The sequence below is a fragment of the Xenopus tropicalis genome, chromosome 1 (genome assembly GCF_000004195.4).
Source record: "Xenopus tropicalis strain Nigerian chromosome 1, UCB_Xtro_10.0, whole genome shotgun sequence".
Lineage (NCBI taxonomy): Eukaryota > Metazoa > Chordata > Amphibia > Anura > Pipidae > Xenopus > Xenopus tropicalis.
Window position 1 is genome coordinate 57,501,453 of NC_030677.2, and position 21,463 is coordinate 57,522,915.

At 37.1% G+C, this 21,463-nt stretch overlaps 1 protein-coding gene across 1 annotated transcript in view; it reads right to left on the reverse strand.

The window, feature by feature from the left end:
* arhgap10 (Rho GTPase activating protein 10) overlaps positions 1–21,463 on the reverse strand; it is a 110,323-nt gene that overhangs the window by 68,470 nt on the left and 20,390 nt on the right. Inside the window, exons 2-5 of the mRNA XM_002933502.4 lie at positions 13,786–13,881; positions 13,625–13,686; positions 12,279–12,350; positions 5,659–5,760 (exon numbers count right to left, since the gene is read on the reverse strand). Of these exons, the coding sequence (XP_002933548.2) occupies positions 5,659–5,760; positions 12,279–12,350; positions 13,625–13,686; positions 13,786–13,881 (332 nt within the window). The remainder of the gene's footprint in view (positions 1–5,658; positions 5,761–12,278; positions 12,351–13,624; positions 13,687–13,785; positions 13,882–21,463) is intronic.

Sequence of the window (21,463 nt, forward strand, 5' to 3'; positions counted from 1 at the left end):
ATATGGCCAAAAAACAGACATGTCACCACAGGACTGTAAAGCTTAAAGGAACAGTAACACCAAAAAATGAAAGAGCTTTAAAGTAATAAAAATATAATGCACTGTTGCACTGCACTGGTAAAACTGGTGTGTTTGCTACAGTAACACTACTATAATTTATATAATAAGCTGCTGTGTAGCCACTGGGGCAGCCATTTAAGCTGGAAAAAAGGAGAAAAGGCACAGGTTACATAGCAGATAACAGATAAGTTCTGTAGAATACAATAGTGTTTTATCTGCTATGTGCCTGTGCCCTTTCTCATTTGAATGGCTGCCTCCATGGCTAAATAGCAGCTTATTTATATAAATTATAGTAGACTTTCTGAAGTAAACACACAACTTTTACCAGTGCAGGGCAGCAGCACATTATATTTTAGTTACTTTTATACACTTTCATTTTTTGGTGTTACTGTTCCTTTAACAGAAGGTTTAGCACATCAAACTTGCCACTTTAAAAATATTATATTTTTAAATGCGGGGTATATTTGGCAAGTCAGCAGCATACGTGCACATTTTAGGCATAAATCTCCCAATAATCATATACACTATATACCAACCAAAAATCATGAATTCAAATATGCACATTTACACCTCTGACCTACCCAGATCATGCACTCTCTCTCCTCAAAGCACCACTTTATAGCAATTTTTTGTGATTGAACAGGGTAATAAAATCTAGATTTTTTTTTACATGACAGAAATTGCACAATTTTTATACATAAATAAACTTAAAGATATTAAAAGAAATGACCTAATACATTATCTGAAAATTCTATGGAAAAAGCATGCTCTGGAAGGGAAGCAATTAGATGAGAAATGGTATCTAACTAAACACGTAACATCATAAACGTCACAGTTCCTCTTTTTTAAAAAAAAAGGACCATAGGCATTGCAATATATGCTGCACAGTTAATAGTTATTAATACTTATCAGTAAATTATCAGCACTGTCTGTTTTTGAAATTGTGCCAAGTAGCTGCTGCTGGTAGCTCCGTGTGTCTTCACCCTAAAACTAGTTTTTAACTGAATACTATAAGATTCAAGTTCATTTTGTAAACTTCAGTGCCACTCATTGCACCACTGCCTGAGACTCAATGGGCAGTAGCCTAAGTGCAATACAGTAGACTGCATACAAAATATCTAGATTGTAATCTCTATGGAACAGGGAACTCCATCCTCTTGTGCCTTTGACTCTTAACTTATTGCAACTGTATCTTGTATTTATTGTTATACTTTGTATTTATTATTATCTTTATAACCCCCTGTTTGTATTAATGTATTCTACTGTACAGCGCTGTGTACATAAGTAGTGCTTTATAAATAAAGATATACTGTACATACATTCAAACTAACAGAACTATATCAGGGACACTGTCAAAGATGACCTCAGTTTTCATTCAGCAATGTATGAGCAGAACATCCCAGCTCTAGGATTTGAACCTGGCAGAAAGCTGTATGCAAGGAGTTTGTATGTTCACATACACACAGGTGAAATTGCCAACCTCAGTACATTTCTAGTAAGCCCAAGATTATCATGTTCAAATTTTTTTTTTTTTTTTACATACAAATCATGACTTTCACATAAAACGTGTGACATCTGACAGATACAACAGCATCTGATGCCAGGTACCCTATAACTCTTCAGTCAGAAGCACTTGGGGTCACTTAGCCCTCATAATACTGCAGCATGCCTGAACAACGTACAGTACAGTACAGACATGTTGGTAGTTTCTCTAAAGCAAGGGTCCCCAACCATTTTTAACCGTAAGCAACACAAGCAAAAAAAAAAAAAAAAAAAAGAATTCCAAGAGGGTGATTGACAGGTAAATTGTCAAAACTTTACTACTTAATAATACTTTAAAAAAAATGGCCTTTAGATTAGAAAATACCTCATTCCACTTCAGTCTATGGGAAACATTTTACAGAGATATAAAAGCAACCAGTGTGGCACCTTTCACAAAAATTTTAGGACTAATGCTATGTTGGCAGCTGGGTTGGGTTTTTTTTGTTCCCTTTGCTAGTACAAATTGTGTGAGACTAAAGGGCAATGCAGAGAATACACATACACAGCAGAGTACAGCACTATAAAAGTTAGTAAAGAGTTAACAATCTGTGCTTCAGAGGCTGTATGGTGAGCAGAATGGGTTTTATCCAATTAATTATCTAACTGCTGCACAGATGAGTGCTAATAAGAGCATAAGGGCTCTGGCACACGGGGAGATTAGTCGCCCACAACAAAACTTCCTGTTCGGGGGCGACTAATCTCCCCAGATTGCTATCCCACCTGCGAAAATGTAAATTGCCGGTGGGATGGCATACGCAGCGGCGCGATTTCACTGAAATCACGCAAGTTGCCTCGAAAGGAAAATTGCGCCGCCACGTATGCCATTCGATTTACATTTTCGCCAGTGGGATGGCATTTCGGGGAGATTAGTTGCCCGAGACACAGGAGATTTGTCGCGTGTGCCAGAGCCCTAAGAATATATAGTTTTAGTAAAACTCCCAGTACCTGTGCTGACAATGCCTTCCCCTACCTTTTCTCTCCGCAGGTACTATCTATAGTACCACTCCTTATCTTAAGCACTCTTTATCTTATACCTGTTATGCTGTGTTGCTTTTTGACCAGGACCCCTTCCTCCTGCTAGTATGTTCCCTCTTCCACTCCCCAAGTCTAAATTCGTAACCCTCTTGCCAACATGTTGATTATAGACAACTTGCAGAAGCAGAAGAAATACTTTGGATTGCAGGCTTATTTAAATGAAAACAAAGTGTGATAACACAGGCCTAACCTTAGTTAGAGTAATGCGCATTTGGAGGGATTTATTTTGCAAGCTTTCTTACACTGTGACCAAAATGGACCAATTTGGGGTTTGGGTTTGGACCAATTTGGTGATTGGTTATCTGGTAGTCCAATTTGGACTGACAGACTACAGGAAGCTCTCTTTGGCAATACACCTGCCCAATATGTCTTTGAAAACTTTTGGAAATCAGAAATTCAAAAATAATCATATGCTTTAAGGCCACAGGGAGCAACACCAAAGGGTTGGTGAGCAACATGTTGTTAGCAAGCCACTGGTTGGGGATCATTGCTTTAGAGCATAGTGCACCTTATGCAGGAAGGCTTCTGACTGCAGTGCTTGTGGCCTCCTGCATTGGCAATCGTCCCCTGAACTGCAGACAGGCTCTGCTGCAATCCTTAGAGCCACATTTTCTTTATTGTTCAGTTTTGGAGGCTTTATTTTTATCCTTTAACAGTGTTGGACTGGAGACCCTTGAGACTATCAGAGGATTCCCAACATCATCTAAACTTAGCATTCTCTAAGTGGTTTATGCAGATCAACATCAAAGCAAATTTGCGATTGGTTTGGCATGACCCTAATATTTTGGCCACAAATCCTTACACCTGGCATGCATGTATTTTTATGACTATATATTTAGGCAAGTACAATTACAGAGCTACAAACACAGACAAAAGAGGGTTCTGTTGTGTAAAACTAATAATTTAGAAAAAAAGTCAGATAGTTAGGTAAAGTCAGATCAAAAAGTGTTTTCTCTAGCTCCACAGTCCCACCAGTGGTCCAGGTTAGGGGTGTGATCTTAAAAACTGTGCTGTATATATCAAATCAGCAGCTTCAATGTGTATTAAAAGAAACATAAATCACAATAAGAACAAATTGTTTGAGAAATACACATGTTAAATGCCCTTTGCTTAAAAGGTCACAGAGGCATTCAAGCCATTTTCTCATACATTCTTCTTTTTCAATCCCTTTAAAAAAAAGTCATAATCGGGAAAATAATCTCTCTGGGGAAAGTGTAATGAGCCAAGAAAAACATTTATGCCTGTGTGCCATAACTCGGACAAGATAACTCAATCATTCTTTAGTTTGGCCTCCAATGTGCTGAAAGATGTCAGGGGGAAACAAAAAGGCAGAAGGCTTTCTTGTTATTCTTTAAATATTACACTATTATGATAAAAACAAATCAGCCGTTTGTGAAACATATCAATTTTATATCCAAGTTCATGCTATTCCAGTGTTATAAAATGTTTTGAAGCCTTTAATGATGAGACAATTTATAGAACAAGTAATCAGCATATAAACTTATTTTTAGACAGATTTTTTTGTTTTTACTTAAAAATCATTTGTTGCACCTCAGACACAGCAAGGTCCCACATGGGAAAGATTTCAGAAATGTCAGTGTAAATGATAATCCTCAAAGAGATTTGCTGTAGAACTCACACCAGGTTAGGATGATAGCTCTGCCATTTCGTTCCTAATTCAAAAACTATTGTACTGACAAGAAAGTATTGATAACTCACTTTTCACTGCTTGTGGTCATTATCAGTTTTACCAGGAAGCAAATCTTACTCATAGCCTGCAAGCGAACAATGACATAGGCCATGATTTGTTGAGCTTTAAGATGCAGGAAAAACTGATTTTGGAATGGAATAACTTGTAACAAAAGCATCACCAGAAAATGGCACATCCCCTTTAGAAGAGCTAAACATTTTTTTTCCCTGAAGAGGTATACTTATACAATATAAAACAATTATATATACACACAAAGGTAGGTTTACCTACAGCGTTAATGCAACACTATGGGCCAGCATTTGCAAAACCACCCTAAGGCTGATTCATAACATGGAACATTACAGGGATTTAAAAATGTGCAAATAAACACAATGCGCCTGTTTTCTGTAATATGCACACTGCCCTGTGTTAAATTTATGAGGGACAGGAGGGGAGTATTCCATAGGTGCTCCATAGGTGATAGGGGGCAGCAGAGGGCACAGGCCACGAATGAGTCCTGTCTTTAATGCCTTCCCTACTGTGCGGGAATCGTAAGCATGTCAAAATGAAGTTTGACTGTATATGAAAGAGATGTGGATATTACATTATACATTATTAAAACAATTAAAGCAGTGGCCTGCGTATATACCCCCACTCCCCTTTAGGTTATAGCAAAGTTAACTTTATAAGAAAATACACTGAGACGGTCACATTACCTAAGTTCTAATTAAAAGATAAAAGATAATAACCCTCTGTTCTATGACCTCCAGTCAGGGGGACCAGCGCTTCTGTTTGAAAGCAACTGCATTTTCATAAGGATCATGTTGTTATCTTAAGCAGACCTGGAAAATCTATTTTTTGTTGATAAACTTATTAATTTTATTATAGCCTCTGTTGAATTCAGAAGATAAGCAAATAGAAATGTGTACTGTATTTTACTGAATCTAATCCAATCTCTGCTCTCAAGATTGCTTTGCAAGAAATAAAAATGTTATCAATCACAGAAAGACAAATAATGGAAATTACACTGAGCAAAAGCTCACAAGTCATAGGAATTCTTGCCGTACCCAAGAAAACCCTGGTTAAAATGAAAGCAGACATGGTGCTGCAGCAGATGGCACAGGATCAAAGAACGGACAGGAAACTTGTGGTTTACCTTCAGCAGTCAAAATCTCTGCTGAGTGAGCAAGGTGCTGTGTAACATAACATCCCCATTTTGCCTGCCTTAGCATGTTAAGTACATGATAAACACTGTAATATACAAATCACTACAGAATGAGAATGGAATATGAATTCTTTCCAGGCACAAAGCATTCATGGGACAAGCCTACCTCTTGAAGCTGTGGTTCTTTTTTCTTAGCTGACAAGCTTAAATGTTTATCCAGAAGGCTGTAGTTCTTTTCTGTGTCTTTGTCAAATTTCTTTTTTAATTCCTATAATAAATGATAAATAGGATTAAATAACATTTTGGAAACGTACACCTTATTTATATTTTTGAACATTTAAAGAGGACCTGTCTCTCAGACATAAAAAGCTGTATAATAAAAGTCCTTTTAAAATTAAACATGAACCTCAAATTAATTTTTATATTAACACATCCAAACCCATTATAAAGGCATTTAAAAATCCCAGCTGTCAATCATATATTGCTTGGGCAGGCAATAACTTTAGCTTTCCATTCAGCACTATGTAGATGTCACTGCACATCTCCCTTTTTCCCTTCCTCCTCATCATCATGTAATTGTGTAGCCAGTGCATGGGCATGGGCATCTGGTCCTCCATACTGGCACAGAAACAAGATTTTGGCATGATACAAAGCTTGCTTTCATTACAGTGTCCACAAAATGGTGCCTGCCTGCTTGCTTTGATTGAGTAATTCCAAGACAGAAGGAAACAAGATTTATATTATTTATACAGAGTAAGTAAAATTTATTTTGCTCAACTAGCAATATAGAAAATAATTTGAAGTTATTTCTTAGGGTGACAGATCCCCTTTAAACAGACAAGGCTACATTATGAGCATCATAGTTATGGATTATAAAAGAAGCCGAGGTTCAGGTCTTAAGCTGGCCATACACATACTGATAAAATCGTACAAAACCTAGTTTTGTATGTTTTTCGGACTGTGTGTGATTTATCGGTCGTTTAGTTGATCGAACTGGTTAGAACATTTTGGTCAGATAATGATGAAACCTGTGCATGTATTGTGTATCTGACAATATCCTTGGGGGACCTACAATAGAAGTCACTTTTGTACGATTGGCGTCTGCCAATTATTTCATATTCAGAACATCATTCAATTTGTATTTCAAGGGCTTTATCCTACAATTTCAGTCTGAATGTTAGTTTTAGATCATTTCATTTAAACTTACGACCAATATCCAAACGTTCGTCGGAAGAAGACTAAAATCTGAATGTGTATTGCCACCTTTATTCATAAACATGGAGGACACCACCAGAAAATACACATATTTAATGGAAGAGAATAAGAATGTGGCTCACATACAGTCCATGCTGATCAAATGAATTTGATTTATATTAGTTCATCTGTTAAAAATTATCTAGATTTCTTAAAGAGAGATAATACCACTGTAATTCACTGCATATGTGAATGTTTTTAATGAGTGTATGTAAGAAAGTCAACCTGGTCTTAGGAGGGCATGTATTAACATTCCTATTTTTCTTTTTTTACAACTCATGTTTTTTTGCTCAAATTACTTAATACTGAGGCTCTTATGCAAAAGGGAGTGAAATACACAGTAGATCAAGAGGAAAAAAAAGTAGAATTTAGTAAATAAATATGTGTGTGTGTGTGTATATACGCTTCTTCTGCCCTCGCCCTTAGGGAAGTGTCACATGGGGAGATTAGTTGGCCGCGTTAAATCTTCCCTATAGCGGGCGACTAATCTCCCCGACATGCCATCCCACAGGCAAGAATGTAAATCGCTGGTGGGATGGCATATGCGTCACTTTGGTTTTCCAAGGTGGCCCGAAGTTTCCTTGCAAGTAAACTTCGGTAGACTTCAGGAAACAGAAGTGACACATATCCCACTGGCGTTTTACATTCTTGCTGTAGGATGGCACATAACGAATAACAAATATTTATCGCATGTGACTAATCTCCCCTTGTGCCACTTCCCTAAATGGCATTTAAGGCTTCTATATTGTTCCAAAAGCTCAAGTCTGCTGGCAAGGTCTCCGTCCAAAAATTTGTCCAGATATTTATCAGGGAGGGCCCATACACAGGCTAAAAATCTGCAATATCAGTCTAAGTAGCTAAAATCTACCCTTGTATGGCCAGCTTTAGAATGAGTAGCCTTGAAAATTACAGAAAATGTACATTGGAGAAACAGGGCAAAAACTGCGCACAAGGATGAACCATCACAGACATAAGATCAAAACCAAAGCATGTGATACACCAGTGGGACAACACTTCTGCAATCAGGACCACAGGCTTCAGGACATGAAGGTGTTAATTCTAAAAGGGAACTTTGGATCTGAACGAGAAAGGTCTAAGAATTCAAATGTATGGAGTTATTTAACACATTAAGACAGGGCCTTAATTTGGGGTCAGGTTTCATGTCACACTATCTGATCTGACTGAATCCAGACCCCTGGACTATTTACAACCCACCCTAATAAACCTTAATTACTTTCACTATCTTCACAAGTTATCTCTATCTATCTGTAACTTCCTAATTTATTGCTTGTAAACACTTCTCTCTGATCTATCAGTATAAATGTTGTGCCATTTCAGTTCTCATTTGTATGTTGCCTGATGAAGGGGCCTTAGAGCTCCAAAAGCTTGCAATGTATTTTTATTGTTAGCCAATATAGGTATCATTTCTACAATACTCTTGTATTTGTGTTTTGTTGTTTTTTTATTATTATATGAAGGAACCTATAAGCCTTGCAGACAGTTGCTTACACTAGCTGAGAATAATTTTAGATGGCAAATACCAATATTTCCTACTGGCAAACAGATCTGAAAAAGAAGAGGCTTAAGTTTGTTGCCAAAAATATTAAATACAAAATGGTGGAACCGTATAAGGTAGTTATGGGCATTTCCAAGGTGTTTCAAGGTCTCAATATCTTTACTACATACATGACAGACAACACTACATCATAATCCTTTAATAATCTAATTATATTTACGTTCTAGAATAAAGATTTACCCTCTCACTACTTGCTGGTCCTTAAACTAGTCCTAAAGACATTTGATACTTAGACCATATGTGCACAAAAATACGATTCCCTTATCACCAAAGCCTGACTAGAGTATCTCAGGCTCAAGGCACCAAGGACATTTTCTTCAAATCATTCCCATGGAAACCCTCGACCACAAGTCATTAGTTTTTATGGAACATTTGGGAAGATTTCTACCAGAACTGAAATTTGACAATTTTCTACCTATCACTGCTGGTTTCCACCCTAGGAACACTTATGGCACACAGGAATTTGTTACTTAAAGTGTCTTCTGCTGCAATCGTGTGCCACCGAAGTGAAAATGTGTTTTATCATCTATTGTGAGCTCGACATTTGAAGATGCCCAATATCCTTTATGCTCGCAGAAATAACAGATTTCACTGAGCCTTATTAAAACATACAGTCTCATATAAATGCCTTGAAAGAATGGCAAATTTACTTTATATGCCTATTTTGTCAGCATGTTGTGAGTATGTTTTTGTAGATAAGAGCTTCCAAAGGACAGGAAGAAATCTGTTCCATTTTCAAGCATTTCCAAATAAAGGTTTTGTCAAAATTCCTTTTTTAGGACTGCAGTCATAGCCAAAAGCAGTAATAACAGAATGGAATGTTAGTAACACCCAGTTCATCTCCTTTCTGAAAAAGGACAAAATGCTACATAACTAAAAGAATTAATAGAAAATTGTTTCCCTCAAAGATTATTTGGTAGTAAACCAGGATTCCCTCTAAGACCAATATTTCTTTTTGTTATTTTACAGTTGTGCCTTGATTTCTAAAGAGTCCAAATTCATCTTCTTTGTTCAAACATCCACACTCTGCAGTATATATACTGCAGAGTGTGGATGTTTGAACAAAGAAGATGAATGGCCCAAGGAATCCAAAAAGGTGTGCACTTCCTTTACCAATCATAGTTATAGACTTGATAAAGAATAAGCAGAGTACAAAGAAATGTACATGTCTTCTTGTGTTGGTTCCACACTATGGGGCTGGTACCCCAATAAAGTGGGTGGCATGCACAACTACAGAAAAAGTGTGAAATCAAAAGGTGAATCAGTTTGATAAAAATGTTATATTTATCTCTAACTTTTGCAAATTTCTCACAGCTGCATCTCTACAAACTGGACAAGGCTGAAAATACAAAAGCACTTGAAAAAGCTACAGAAACAAGAAGAGGAGCTCTTTTCTCAGTTGTGTGGGAGGCTGGAGATTTCATGTCAGCAGGAATGGGTTGTATACTAGATGACCAATATATGCATTACATAGATAAAACGCTGTTTTTAGATAACAACACATTTACATCATTTTATGTGGGATAAAGCTAGTAAAAAGTATGCTCGCCCCAGAAAGTCATATTTTTAGAAAGTACACATTCCTCTGAATCTAAAATGGGTACCCATATTTTTCTAATCCAAAGTACCAAGCTGCAAAGCTTTTCTAAAGTTTGCAATTTTGATAACATCTCCAAAAATCCCCTCAAAGCTTCCATTTTGCAGCATCTTATCTCCCACACAGTATTAGGAACCAAGATAAAACACCCTGAATATGAACGCCAGGGGTCCCCTGAACAGTTTGATGCCCAATATGTATAGGTTTACCTAAGTATGTGGCATGTAGGGGCCCCTATGTGAACATACCCCCATATGATCTCTCATTTCAGCTCCTGCAAAATCAACAAAAAAGTATGCTTACCACAGAAAGCCATATATTTTTGGAAAGTACACATTCTAACAAATCCAACATGCATAAAGAAGTCTTTCTACACCAAAGTACCAATCTGGAAAGCTTTCCTAAAGTTAGTGGTTTTTATGACTTTTCTGAAAAAAAAGCCTAAAATTCTTGCCACATTTATCTGACAACATTTCTTACATATAATAACACATCACCCTAAATATGAATTCCAGCGGTCTACTGAACAGTTTGATGTCCAATATGCAAAGATTTACCAAAGTATGTGGTGTACAGAGGCACCCAAATGAAAATAGTGCATAGGAATTTTCTCAGCTGCCAACTCAAATTTCTGAAAAAAAAGGCCAATGACCACGTATTATGTGCCGTAAGACCCCCTAACTGTACAGAAAAACCCAGAAAATCATATATGTTTGGAAAGTACACATTCTGACAAATCCAACATGGGTAAAGAGTCCTTTCTACACCAAAGTACCAATCTGCAAAGCTTTCCTAAAGTTATTGGTTTCTATGACTTTTCAGAAAATCGCCTAAAAATGTTGCAATTTGCCGCATTTATCTCACACAATTTATTGCGTACAAAGGCAAATCACCCCAAATAGGAACACCAGAGGCCTACTGAACAGTCTGTGGTATGTACTGATCCCAAAATGAAAATAGCGCATATGGATTTCTCTCCTGCCAACTCAGCTTTTGCACACAGAGCCCCGACAGTGTGTTATGTGCCGTAACACCCCCTAACTATACAAAGACCCCCCAGAAAACCATATATTTTTGTAAAGTACACATTCTGATGAATTCAAAATAGGTAAAGTTATTTTTCTACACGAAAGTTACACATGGCAAAGCTATGCTAAAAACAGATCAGGAACACTAATACAGGGAAAAAAATGTAATAAAACCACAAAAATTGTGCAAATCAGTGAAACAACAAAATAAGTCACACAGCAGCGTAATTAGTGGTCAGAATATCTGATACAATAGTCACGCTGTCAAAATAAAGTTTTTAGGGAAAAGAAAAAAAGTGGTAAAATTAAAAAAAAATAATAAATTTAAAAAAAAAAGTGTTTGTGAGTGAGTGTGCGTATACATGTGTGTACACATGTAAAAGTTGTGTGACAGTGTGTATATAAGTGTGCAAAATGAAAAGAAAACTGTGCTAAATTGGGCACTGTATGTGTGTGTAAATGTGTGTAAGTGTGTATAAATGCAAAAAGCAGGGATCGCTTGCCTTGTCCTCCGTGCTGCAGTCCTGGCAGGAAGTGAATAGGTGGCGGCACTGGGGGGGGGAAGGAGGAAGCAGGACAAGCAGCAGACGCAATGCAATCGAGTCTGCTGCTTGGAGGTCGGTCCTGCGCGATCGTGACAGCCCCCCTGGCTCATTGGCCAGGGGGCTGTCATCGCTACAAACTATCTGCAGAGAGATAGTTTTAAGAGAATCCTTTATCTGCCAAACAAGATACCCCTTTTCTGCAAGCATGTATGCCGTGCGTTGCTGTCAGCTAAAGGGTTAAAACGTATTGCACTATAATGTTGTTTATTTTAATGTGCTTCCACTATATTTCTTATGAGTATTTTGAAGCCCAATCAAAGGGGGGGTTTTCAAGAGGAAGCTGCAAGCAACATTTCTAGCACTCAGCAGAAGATTCACATTGGGCACAGACCACTTACAGCGGTGAGTATAACACACATATATACATAATATACATACCACCTTAGAAAACGCAATCCATACGTGTCTGCTTTTTTGTTTCACTGTGTTTAAGTCAACTGGCGGCATGTATAGTATGCATTGTAATTGTGCAAACTGTTTTGTGAACATTTACTATAAAAAAAAGTATTATATGCTAAACATACCATTTGCTGTTCTTTTTTTCTAAAGGTTTAAATAGGTGTGCATTAAGTAATTGACTGATTAGTCCACTTCGACCTAATAATCACTATTCAATTATTTGTTGCTGGCAAGTTGGAATACACATTTATACTATTTACTGTACAGTAATGGCTACAGAGACACTTAAAGACATTACAAATTATCAATAAATTGAATGCTCCGTACCTTAACAGCTCCCAACTGCTCTTTCCGAAACCTTTCCAAGGGCTTAATCAGGGTCTCATTTACATTTAGTGCCTATAAAACACAACAACAAATTTTTTTTGAGTGATGATGGATTAACAGTAAACACGGCTAGTAAAAAAAAAAAATAGGAAAAGTTATGAATAAAACTACCCACAGAAAAATAAAAGGTTTATAGTAGTTACTGCTATAGAACCAAAGAGGCCTTATTTTGCAACATCTGAAACAGTGAAAGTTGAAAGCTGAGTGTATACAATATATCAAAAACACTAAGGGGGTGATTTATCAATGGTCAAGTTTGATTTTTCTCAATTTGAGTTTTTTTGTGCTTAAAAAATTTGAATTCGTGTTATGGTTTGAAAACTTGAATGTCTGGTATGGGTATCGGGTCCCTTATCCGGAAACCCATTATCCAGAAAGCTCCGAATTACGGAAATCCCGTCTCCCATAGACTCCATTTTAATCAAATAATACAGAATTTTAAAACTGATTTCCCTTTTCTCTGTAGTAATAAAACAGAACCTTGTAATTGATCCCAACTAAGATATAATTAATCCTTATTGGATGCAAAACAATCCTATTGGGTTTAATTAATGTTTTATTGATTTTTTAGTAGACTTAAGGTATGGAGATCCAAATTATGGAAAGACCCCTTATCCGGAATACCCTTGGTCCCGAGCATTCTGGTTAATGGGTCCTATACCTCTATTTATTTATTAAGTGCTAAAACTTGAATGCAGAAATTCGCCATCCAAAAGCTTGTTTCCATAAAAGTCAATGGGAGTTGTCACAGGCAAAGTCAAGCCATATTCTGAAACTTGAGTTTTTCAAGTTTTTCAAGCTTGTAAACTCTAAAAATTTGAGATATTCGAATTTTCTATTCAAACGAGTTTTCCTTTGTAGTGGAGTTTCTAATAAAATGTCACAAAGGTGCATTTCATTTTGTAACAGATTAATAGAAAAGATAACTAATAAATGCTTCTCTAGGGGAAACAAAGACCTTAAGGATAATAGCAAACAGGGAAGATTTTGTTGCATTTTAATCTGGAAACTATACAGAAGAAGAATACAAAGGGACATCATCATGCAACAGTGCAAAATAAAATAGAAAGACCAACTGAAAAGTTGCTTAGATTAGGTCCATAAATAACAAAGGTGATTTTGTCTATGTTTATATGTACTTTTTTATACAGCTGTAATACGATATGCAGCACTGTAAAAAAGTAAAAAACAGGGGGGGCAAGCTATGTAATAAATAAGTTTTAATATGTACACATTTTGCATATTACAAAATATTATTTCACAGATCCCACATTCATTTTACTCACCATTATTTCGCGCTGCTCTTCAAGATTTTGTAAAAAAGTCGAAAACTCCTGAAGAGATGCATCTGCAATGAAATAATTAATAAAAATGTTATTAATTACATTTTGCTGAGCATTCATAATAAAATTATTAGGAAAAACAGAGACTCTCTCAATCAGCTTACCAATGCATCTCTCATCATCGGTCTCTGCATCTCCGATAAACTCAAATTTAAAGTCACGGAGTGAATTAGCAAACTTTCTCTGTGCATTGGAAAGGCCTGCAAAAGAAAAAGATCTTCAATATAATTTAAAACTGCAAACTTGCATAAAAGAATATAACTGTATATAAAACTGTGCCTTTGATAGCCCTCCTGGCACAAGACCCACTGCTCAGATACACAAGTGAGTCCAGCATGTAACTCCTGCCCTGAGCACACATTAGGATGGCACAACTTCTGGGGTCAGGGGCACCTTAATAAATAAGATTTAATGTAGTTAGTATATTTCAACAAGAGCAGAATGAGAGCTCCATAATGAAAAACACAGTAGTTCTTTCTTAAAATGCAACAACAGCCTAGGGTAAAATTTATAATTATTGGTTTGTGCAAGGACATAGGAATTCTGTACCAATTCTAACTGCCCATAGCCCTAGTCTTGGACTCAGTAGATGCAATGTGCACATAGATAAGCTGTGTAGATTGGCAATGTATTCTACAGAGCTTATCTGTGTAACATGTGCCTTTTCTCCTTTTTTCAATGTGAAAAGCTGCCCCCATCGCTACAATGCAGCTTTGTTTATATAAACTATAGCAGGGTCTCTGAAGCAAACATACAGCTTTTAGGGCTTTAAGCTGGCCATACACACACCGATAATGTATAATATAAAACGAGGTTTCATACGATATTCGGTGCATGTATGGCAAGTCGGCGAGTCGACCGATATCGCAGGAGTCTGCGGATATCGGTCGACTCGCCGATCGGGCCAGTTAAAAGATTTTGATCGGGCGCCATAGAAGGCGCCTGACCAAAATCTGCCTTCTGCGCTGAATCGGCAGAAGAAGGTAGAAATCTTATTGTTTCTACCTCCTTATCTGCCGTTTCAGCCCTGAATGGTGTGTGGCTGATTGTACGATCTTCACAAATCGCCACATGTGTGGCCACCTTTATCCTTTTATTTCAGATTGTTGCATTTAAACATACAACCGATATCTGAACATTTGTCGGACAAAGACTAAAATCTGAATGTGTATGGCCACCTTTACATTTACTCATAATAAATTTTTTTTTTACTATTCTGTGTATTCAGTAAGATGGCAGTACAATGCCGCTATAGAAAAATTCATAGGTCGGTCCAACTGGGGCATTATTGCCATCCCCAGTAAATAAACCTTTTTAAGTTTTGAACTTCAGTGTCAAATGCACTGAACTAATATTACATGATAATTTTATATAACAGTATTACATGCTATAATGGACTTGTGCTTGCTATCTTTTTTCTTTAATTTAAAAGGTAACAGGTGTAAGGGCTACAGTACACTGGGCTGGTATTTTTCAGGCAGTGGAGAAGCGCCAGAAAGAGCCTAAGAACGTACAGTACATGTACCATCAGCATAATAGATGTATCTCTAATGAGCTCAAGGGCTACACAGTCCAGAGCAGCACAGCACTATTAAGACTTGCAGGAGCATGGGAATATAGGAGGAACAAGCAAAAGTTGAAGCTTATAATGAAGCTTTCTGGCCTCATCATGCAGTCTACTTTATGGATTGTATTACAGGTATCGGACCCCTTATCCGGAAACCCGTTATCCAGAAAGCTCCGAATTACGGAATGCCTGTCTCCCATAGACTCCATTTTAATCAAATAATTCAGAATTTTAAAACTGATTTCCTTTTTCTATGTAGAAATAAAACAGAACCTTGTAACTGATTCCAACTAAGCTATAATTAATCCTTATTGGATGCAAAACAATCCTATTGGGTTTAATTAATGTTTTATTGCTTTTTTAGTAGACTTAAGGTATTGAGATCCAAATTACGGAAAGACCCCTTATCCGGAATACCCTTGGTCCCGAGCATTCTGGATAATGGGTCCTATACCTGTACTAAATTCTAACACAAGAACACTTGCCTGTACAATATACCTTGGAGTGTGGTTCTCAAAAGACCAAGTTATTATTAAACTGTTAAACTGTATGAGCAGAGATTTGTTAATGACATAAAAAAGAAAAAAAGTGTATGTAGACAAACCAGGATAGTAAATCCAGAGGCATATTTCCTACCCACCAGCAGTAGTGCTTAAAGAATAAGTAAACCTTTTTTTCTATCAGGAAAATTACTTTAACAGGCTCCAGAATTACCTACCTTTGTCCCAGCATTCTCTCTGACCTGGTTCCTCAGTCAGAAGGTGATCGTTTTTCTTTGCTTCCTTGTGCAGAGTGAAGCCCCGCCCCTACTTCCTGTTCAATTCTCTCTTCAATTGGACTACCTGTTGTCCAAGTGGAGAGCCTTCTGGGCATGCCTGGAGGCAGCAGGAGCCAGTCTGTGCATTAGCAGGGTTTTTTTTTTTTTTTGATGAAAGACTTGAACTGGAAGTGGGGGCGGGGCTTCACACTGCACAAGGAAGCAAAGAAAACGATGCTGGGACAAAGGTAGGTAATTCTGGAGGCTGTTTAGAGTAATTTTACTGATTATTACTGAATATTCTAAGACAGTTTGCAGTTGGTCTTCATTTTTTTATTATTTGCAGTTTTTTTAGTCATTTCACTTTTTTTCAGCAGCTCTGCAGTTTGGAGTTTCAGCAGCTATCTGGTTGCTAGGGTCCAAATTACCTTAGTGACCAAGGAGCGGTTTGAATGAGAGGATTTGAATTCAGAGCAAGTTTTTTGGCTGCGACCCGCATTTAAAAGCTACAAAGAGTTAGAAGAAAATGGCAAATGGATTAAAAACTATAAGAAATAAATAACGAAGACCAATTGAAAAGTTGCTTAGAATAGGCAATTTTATGACATACTAAAAGTTAACTACCCTTTAATCACCAACACCAACCAATCCTGTTTTTTTCCGAATTACGGATCCAAATAGTAGGTGGGAATGGGAGAATGTCTAAATGCAAGATCTGCGATCGTTAGGGTGAAAAGAAAAATGAATTTGTTGACTGCAAATGAAATGTGATAAATAAAACATATACAGTGTTGGAGGAGTATGGTTGTAATGATGCCAGCTAGAAATCGGTTGTTTCAATAAGGACTAAGGAAACCAGTGACCAAGAACACACTGGTAGCAATGGTAGCAGTGGATGCACTTTGCCTAGTGGGTCCCTTGTTGGAAAGAATGTGTGTGAATACAGTCTGGAACTGAATGTACTGATAAACGTTGCAAGGAAATGTATTGGTTCCCAAATGAATTAGGGTTAGGACATGTTTTTCATATTTAATGAAATGTATAGGGCAAGGTTAAACAAAAAATGTTAAAAAGGAGCTTTCTAACTAAAATTTTACTTTAACATTCTATTGGCAATGTTTTTATGCACAGCCCAGAGTGGAAAAGATTTCTATTCTTAGAATGGGAACGACCAGAGGAAGAACAGAGCGTATTCTGTGTGTTTATATTTCATGCTTTACATACCAAGAAAAGAACTGACATGTTATGACCCTATCTAGAAACACCCAAGGACAACAAGATACCGTGAATTACAATTCAAAGTTCAGCTTTGTATTCATGTTTAGTATATTATATAATTGCCAATCCTAAGCAACTTTTTTCTTGATCTTTTCTATATTTTCATTTGTTAGCCATCCTAACCTACTTCTTTCTAGTCTACAACTGGTTGTTGGGAGTCACTCTAATCAAAAAAAACATTTACTGTATTTAGCAACAGATCAAAAATGTTAGTAATTTAAATACCACAAAAATAAGAAAGGAAGACTAATTGAAAAAAGCTCAAAAACAAGAAGCTAATGTGTTAAAGGGGTATTACTGGATTGTGACTTTTAGTATGCTGTAAACTTTGGTATTCAGTTTGGCTTTGCGCTGCTATGTTCAGTGTCCTGATGTTATATCTGTTCAAAACTGTAGAAATGAGTGGAAAAATGAAAAATAATAAAATGAATCTACTTTTTGGCTTTAAGCAAGTCAGGGGTACTGACCCTAGCAACCAGGGGGGATTAAAAACACCAGGTTGGAGAAGTTGTACAAAATGAAAAAAAACCAAATAACAAATAAATACTAACAAACAAATAATAAAAAGATATGGAAGCACAGTTTTAAACTGTGTAGAGGACATCTAAATTTGTTGTTTGTAATCACAGAATTGCAATAAATTGTTTTTGTAATTACCTGTTAAATATGTGTTAAGTACATTTCAATTTGAAAAGGAGATTAAATGGAACTTCTTTTTTTTTTTTAAATGTATATTTCACATGTATCATTTCTAAATCTACAGTAGCCTGGGAAACTCTGTGAGGAAGTGATACTGCAAAAACATGACAAAAGGGGAAACAGTTTTAACTTCTTACACTATTATATTTGTACTCAAGTGACACGGTCCTTGGTGGTAGAAGGAGGAATGTATTCAGAGCAAATGCTAATGTGTATTAGGATGAAGACATACGGAACTACTAGTAGCAACTGTCATGGCTCCAAAAATAGACAACACTGATAATTGTCTCTACATGTGTAATAGCAGAGGCAATGCTCAGTATTGCAGGAGCTTTGTAGCCGTGACAAGTAGCTGCTACTAAGTAGCACTGTATGTCTTTGCCCTTAATGTGCTCTGAATATTTCTGGGAAATCTATGAATACCTTAGGACGGAGGCTTATATGCAGAGCCATACAGAAATAGAGAATAAAATTAACTAGAGCTAGATACACATTTGTTAATTCCTTGTTGGGTTTTTTTTCATCCACGAATACAGTGGGCGATTTGTTATTTTTGGCAGTGACTTGCATGTAAAACCACTTTCATTAAAGGTACTTTGATCCAAATGCTCTGCACACATCCATATAGTTTATTCCTTCCTCCCAACCATTCCAAACTGAGCACTGCTGTGCAGACCCTGTAGCTACTGTCACCTCCTGACCAGGCGGTAGCTCCAGGATTCCCTCAGCACCCTAGGTCAATAGACTCAACACACTTGTGCATAAAGAATCGAGCACAGACGAATGTTCACTGAAAACCCAAACTGACATGAGTGAACATGGGAACGGATGCCAAGCAAACTACCAAAATATTTGGCGCAAATGTGTCTGATTTATAGCAATGTAAACACAGAGTTGTGGCTATTTTGACAAATTGAGCACACAAGAGAACGATGCAGTAGAGCTGGGCGGTATGACCAAAAATTTATATCACGGTATTTTTCAAAATTATATCGGTGTCACAGTATTTGACGGTATTTTTTTTTTCCATGCATGATTAGGTGTTAACCCCATTTCCTAATAAATTAGAGAATAATTACTGCAGTATTGAAAATCAGAGTCAGGCAAGCGAAGGATCGGCAACAGAAAGTCATAAGGTAAATCAGGCAGGCTTAGTTTCCCAGGCAAGGCCGCAGACAACATAGCACAGGAGGAGGCGTTTAAATACCCCCCACACATGCGCAGAACCGGTGCCGTCAGTGCGTCATGGACGTGCACGCTTTGACATGTACGTGCGCTTTGACGCACGCGCGAGACCGGCCCGCACGGGTGAGTACACTGACACCCCGGTATTGCGGTATCTGAAAAATTAATGTAGTTTTTACAAAAAAACACCGGTATTCGGTATTAAACGGTATATCGCCCAGCCCTACGATGCAGTGCAATTATATACGATTCAAAACCCGCTTGCGAGTGCAATGTTTCGTGAATTCTGGGGATAAAAGTGCATAGTGGGAAAAAATATGGCATTTGTGTCCGAAAGTACTGCATTGGGGTAAGTGAATGTGCCCTCAGGTGTCATCTGTTTATACCCCTAGCTCATATTGTACTAGGGGGGCTAAAGAGTAGGGGATTAACCGAACCATCAGTTTCGGTAATCGGCCAAATCCCCGCGTAAGGATTCAGCTGAATACCGAATTACATTTTAACTGGGAAGAGTAGGTAGGAAGTGTGGTAAAGTAATGGGAAAATGCTGTGGCAAGCACACATATTTTTTTTTATCACATAGGGTTCGGATTTGCTTTGGCCAGGCTCTTGGATTAGGCCGAATCCTGCTTAAAATATGCCTTGGATTCACCTGAATCTTGAACTTAATCCAGGATTCAGTGCAGAGTAGAAGAAGGAGAGACACATAGGATGTTGTTACAGAGTAGGGATCACCACAAATTGGGATTGGGAAGAACCAAAACAATAAATACTTCTTATTGCTAGAGATTCTGCCTTTTTCAGCAGAATACAAATCAAATACAAATCCTTAAAATCACATGACTTTTTGTTACAAACACAGAAGTTGAAAATTTCTCTTTAACCTCTCTGTGGCCTAATTTGCATACACAAATTAGGATTTGGTTTCGGTTTAGTACTCAGACAAATCGGGTCCCAAAATAGTGGATTTGGTGCATTCCTACTTATTGCCATCAATGCAAAGCCACCAGCACTGATTCCTGAGGTCTGTGGTGATATAAAGAAATCTTAAATGTTACATCATTGTTACTGTCTGTGTCAAGTTTAAAGAACATTTTGTATTTTCATGCAACACGAGGAACTTAAAAAAAAAACCCCATACTTTTGATCTTTAAAAAAAAAAAAAAGCCTAAAAACAGATTGTTCGTTTAATAATAACTAACAGAAAAGATGCTGGATTAGCTGTGGAACACAACGCTTGGCCTGTAAGCCCTAGACAGTGGGTGAATTCTGGTATTCCAATTTTAAGTGTCAGCTACTTTCTAAACTGGGACACAAAGATCCTGTCACTGGAAATGACAGTCAGTGCAACTATTTAGGTTGATCAGTAAACTGTTCCTCAGTCAGACAAGACATCAGGATTATTTTCTTTTATTGTCCTCCCTTAAAGGAACAGTAACACCAAAAAATGAAAGTGTATAAAAGTAACTAAAATATAATGTGCTGCTGCCCTGCACTGGTAAAAGTTGTGTGTTTACTTCAGAAAGTCTACTATAATTTATATAAATAAGCTGCTGTGTAGCCATGGGGGCAGCCATTCAAAGGAGAAAAGGCACAGGCACATAGCAGATAACAGATAAAACACTATTGTATTCTACAGAACTTATCTGTTATCTGCTATGTAACCTGTGCCTTTTCTCCTTTTTTCCAGCTTGAATGGCTGCCCCCATGGCTACACAGCAGCTTATTATATAAATTATAGTAGTGTTACTGTAGCAAACACACCAGTTTTACCAGTGCAGGGCAACAGTGCATTATATTTTTATTACTTTAAAGCTCTTTCATTTTTAGGTGTTACTGTTCCTTTAAGAAAAAAGCTAAATATAAGGAAGATATAATGTAAATATATTTCCTCAGTGCATTTATATACAAACCCCTCACTAGTTCTTTAATTTCACTAAATAACAAATCATACAACAAAATGTTGTTCTCTGTCATCATTTTTTCCTACATGAAAGAGGCAGTTCACCTTCAACTTCAAGCTTTCAAATAGGGGTCACTGACCCCAGCAGCCCATCAACTATTGTGCTGTAAAGTTACAATTTTATTGTTATTGTCATTTTTTATTAGAGGTATGGGATCCCTTATCCAGAAACCCAATATCCAGAAAGCTCAGAATTATGGAAAGCCTGCACCCCATAGACTCCATTTTAATCAAATAATTCAGATTTTTAGAATTGATTTCCTTTTTCTCTGTAAAAATAAAACAGTACTTTGTATTTGATCCCAACTAAGATATAATTAATCCTTACTGGAT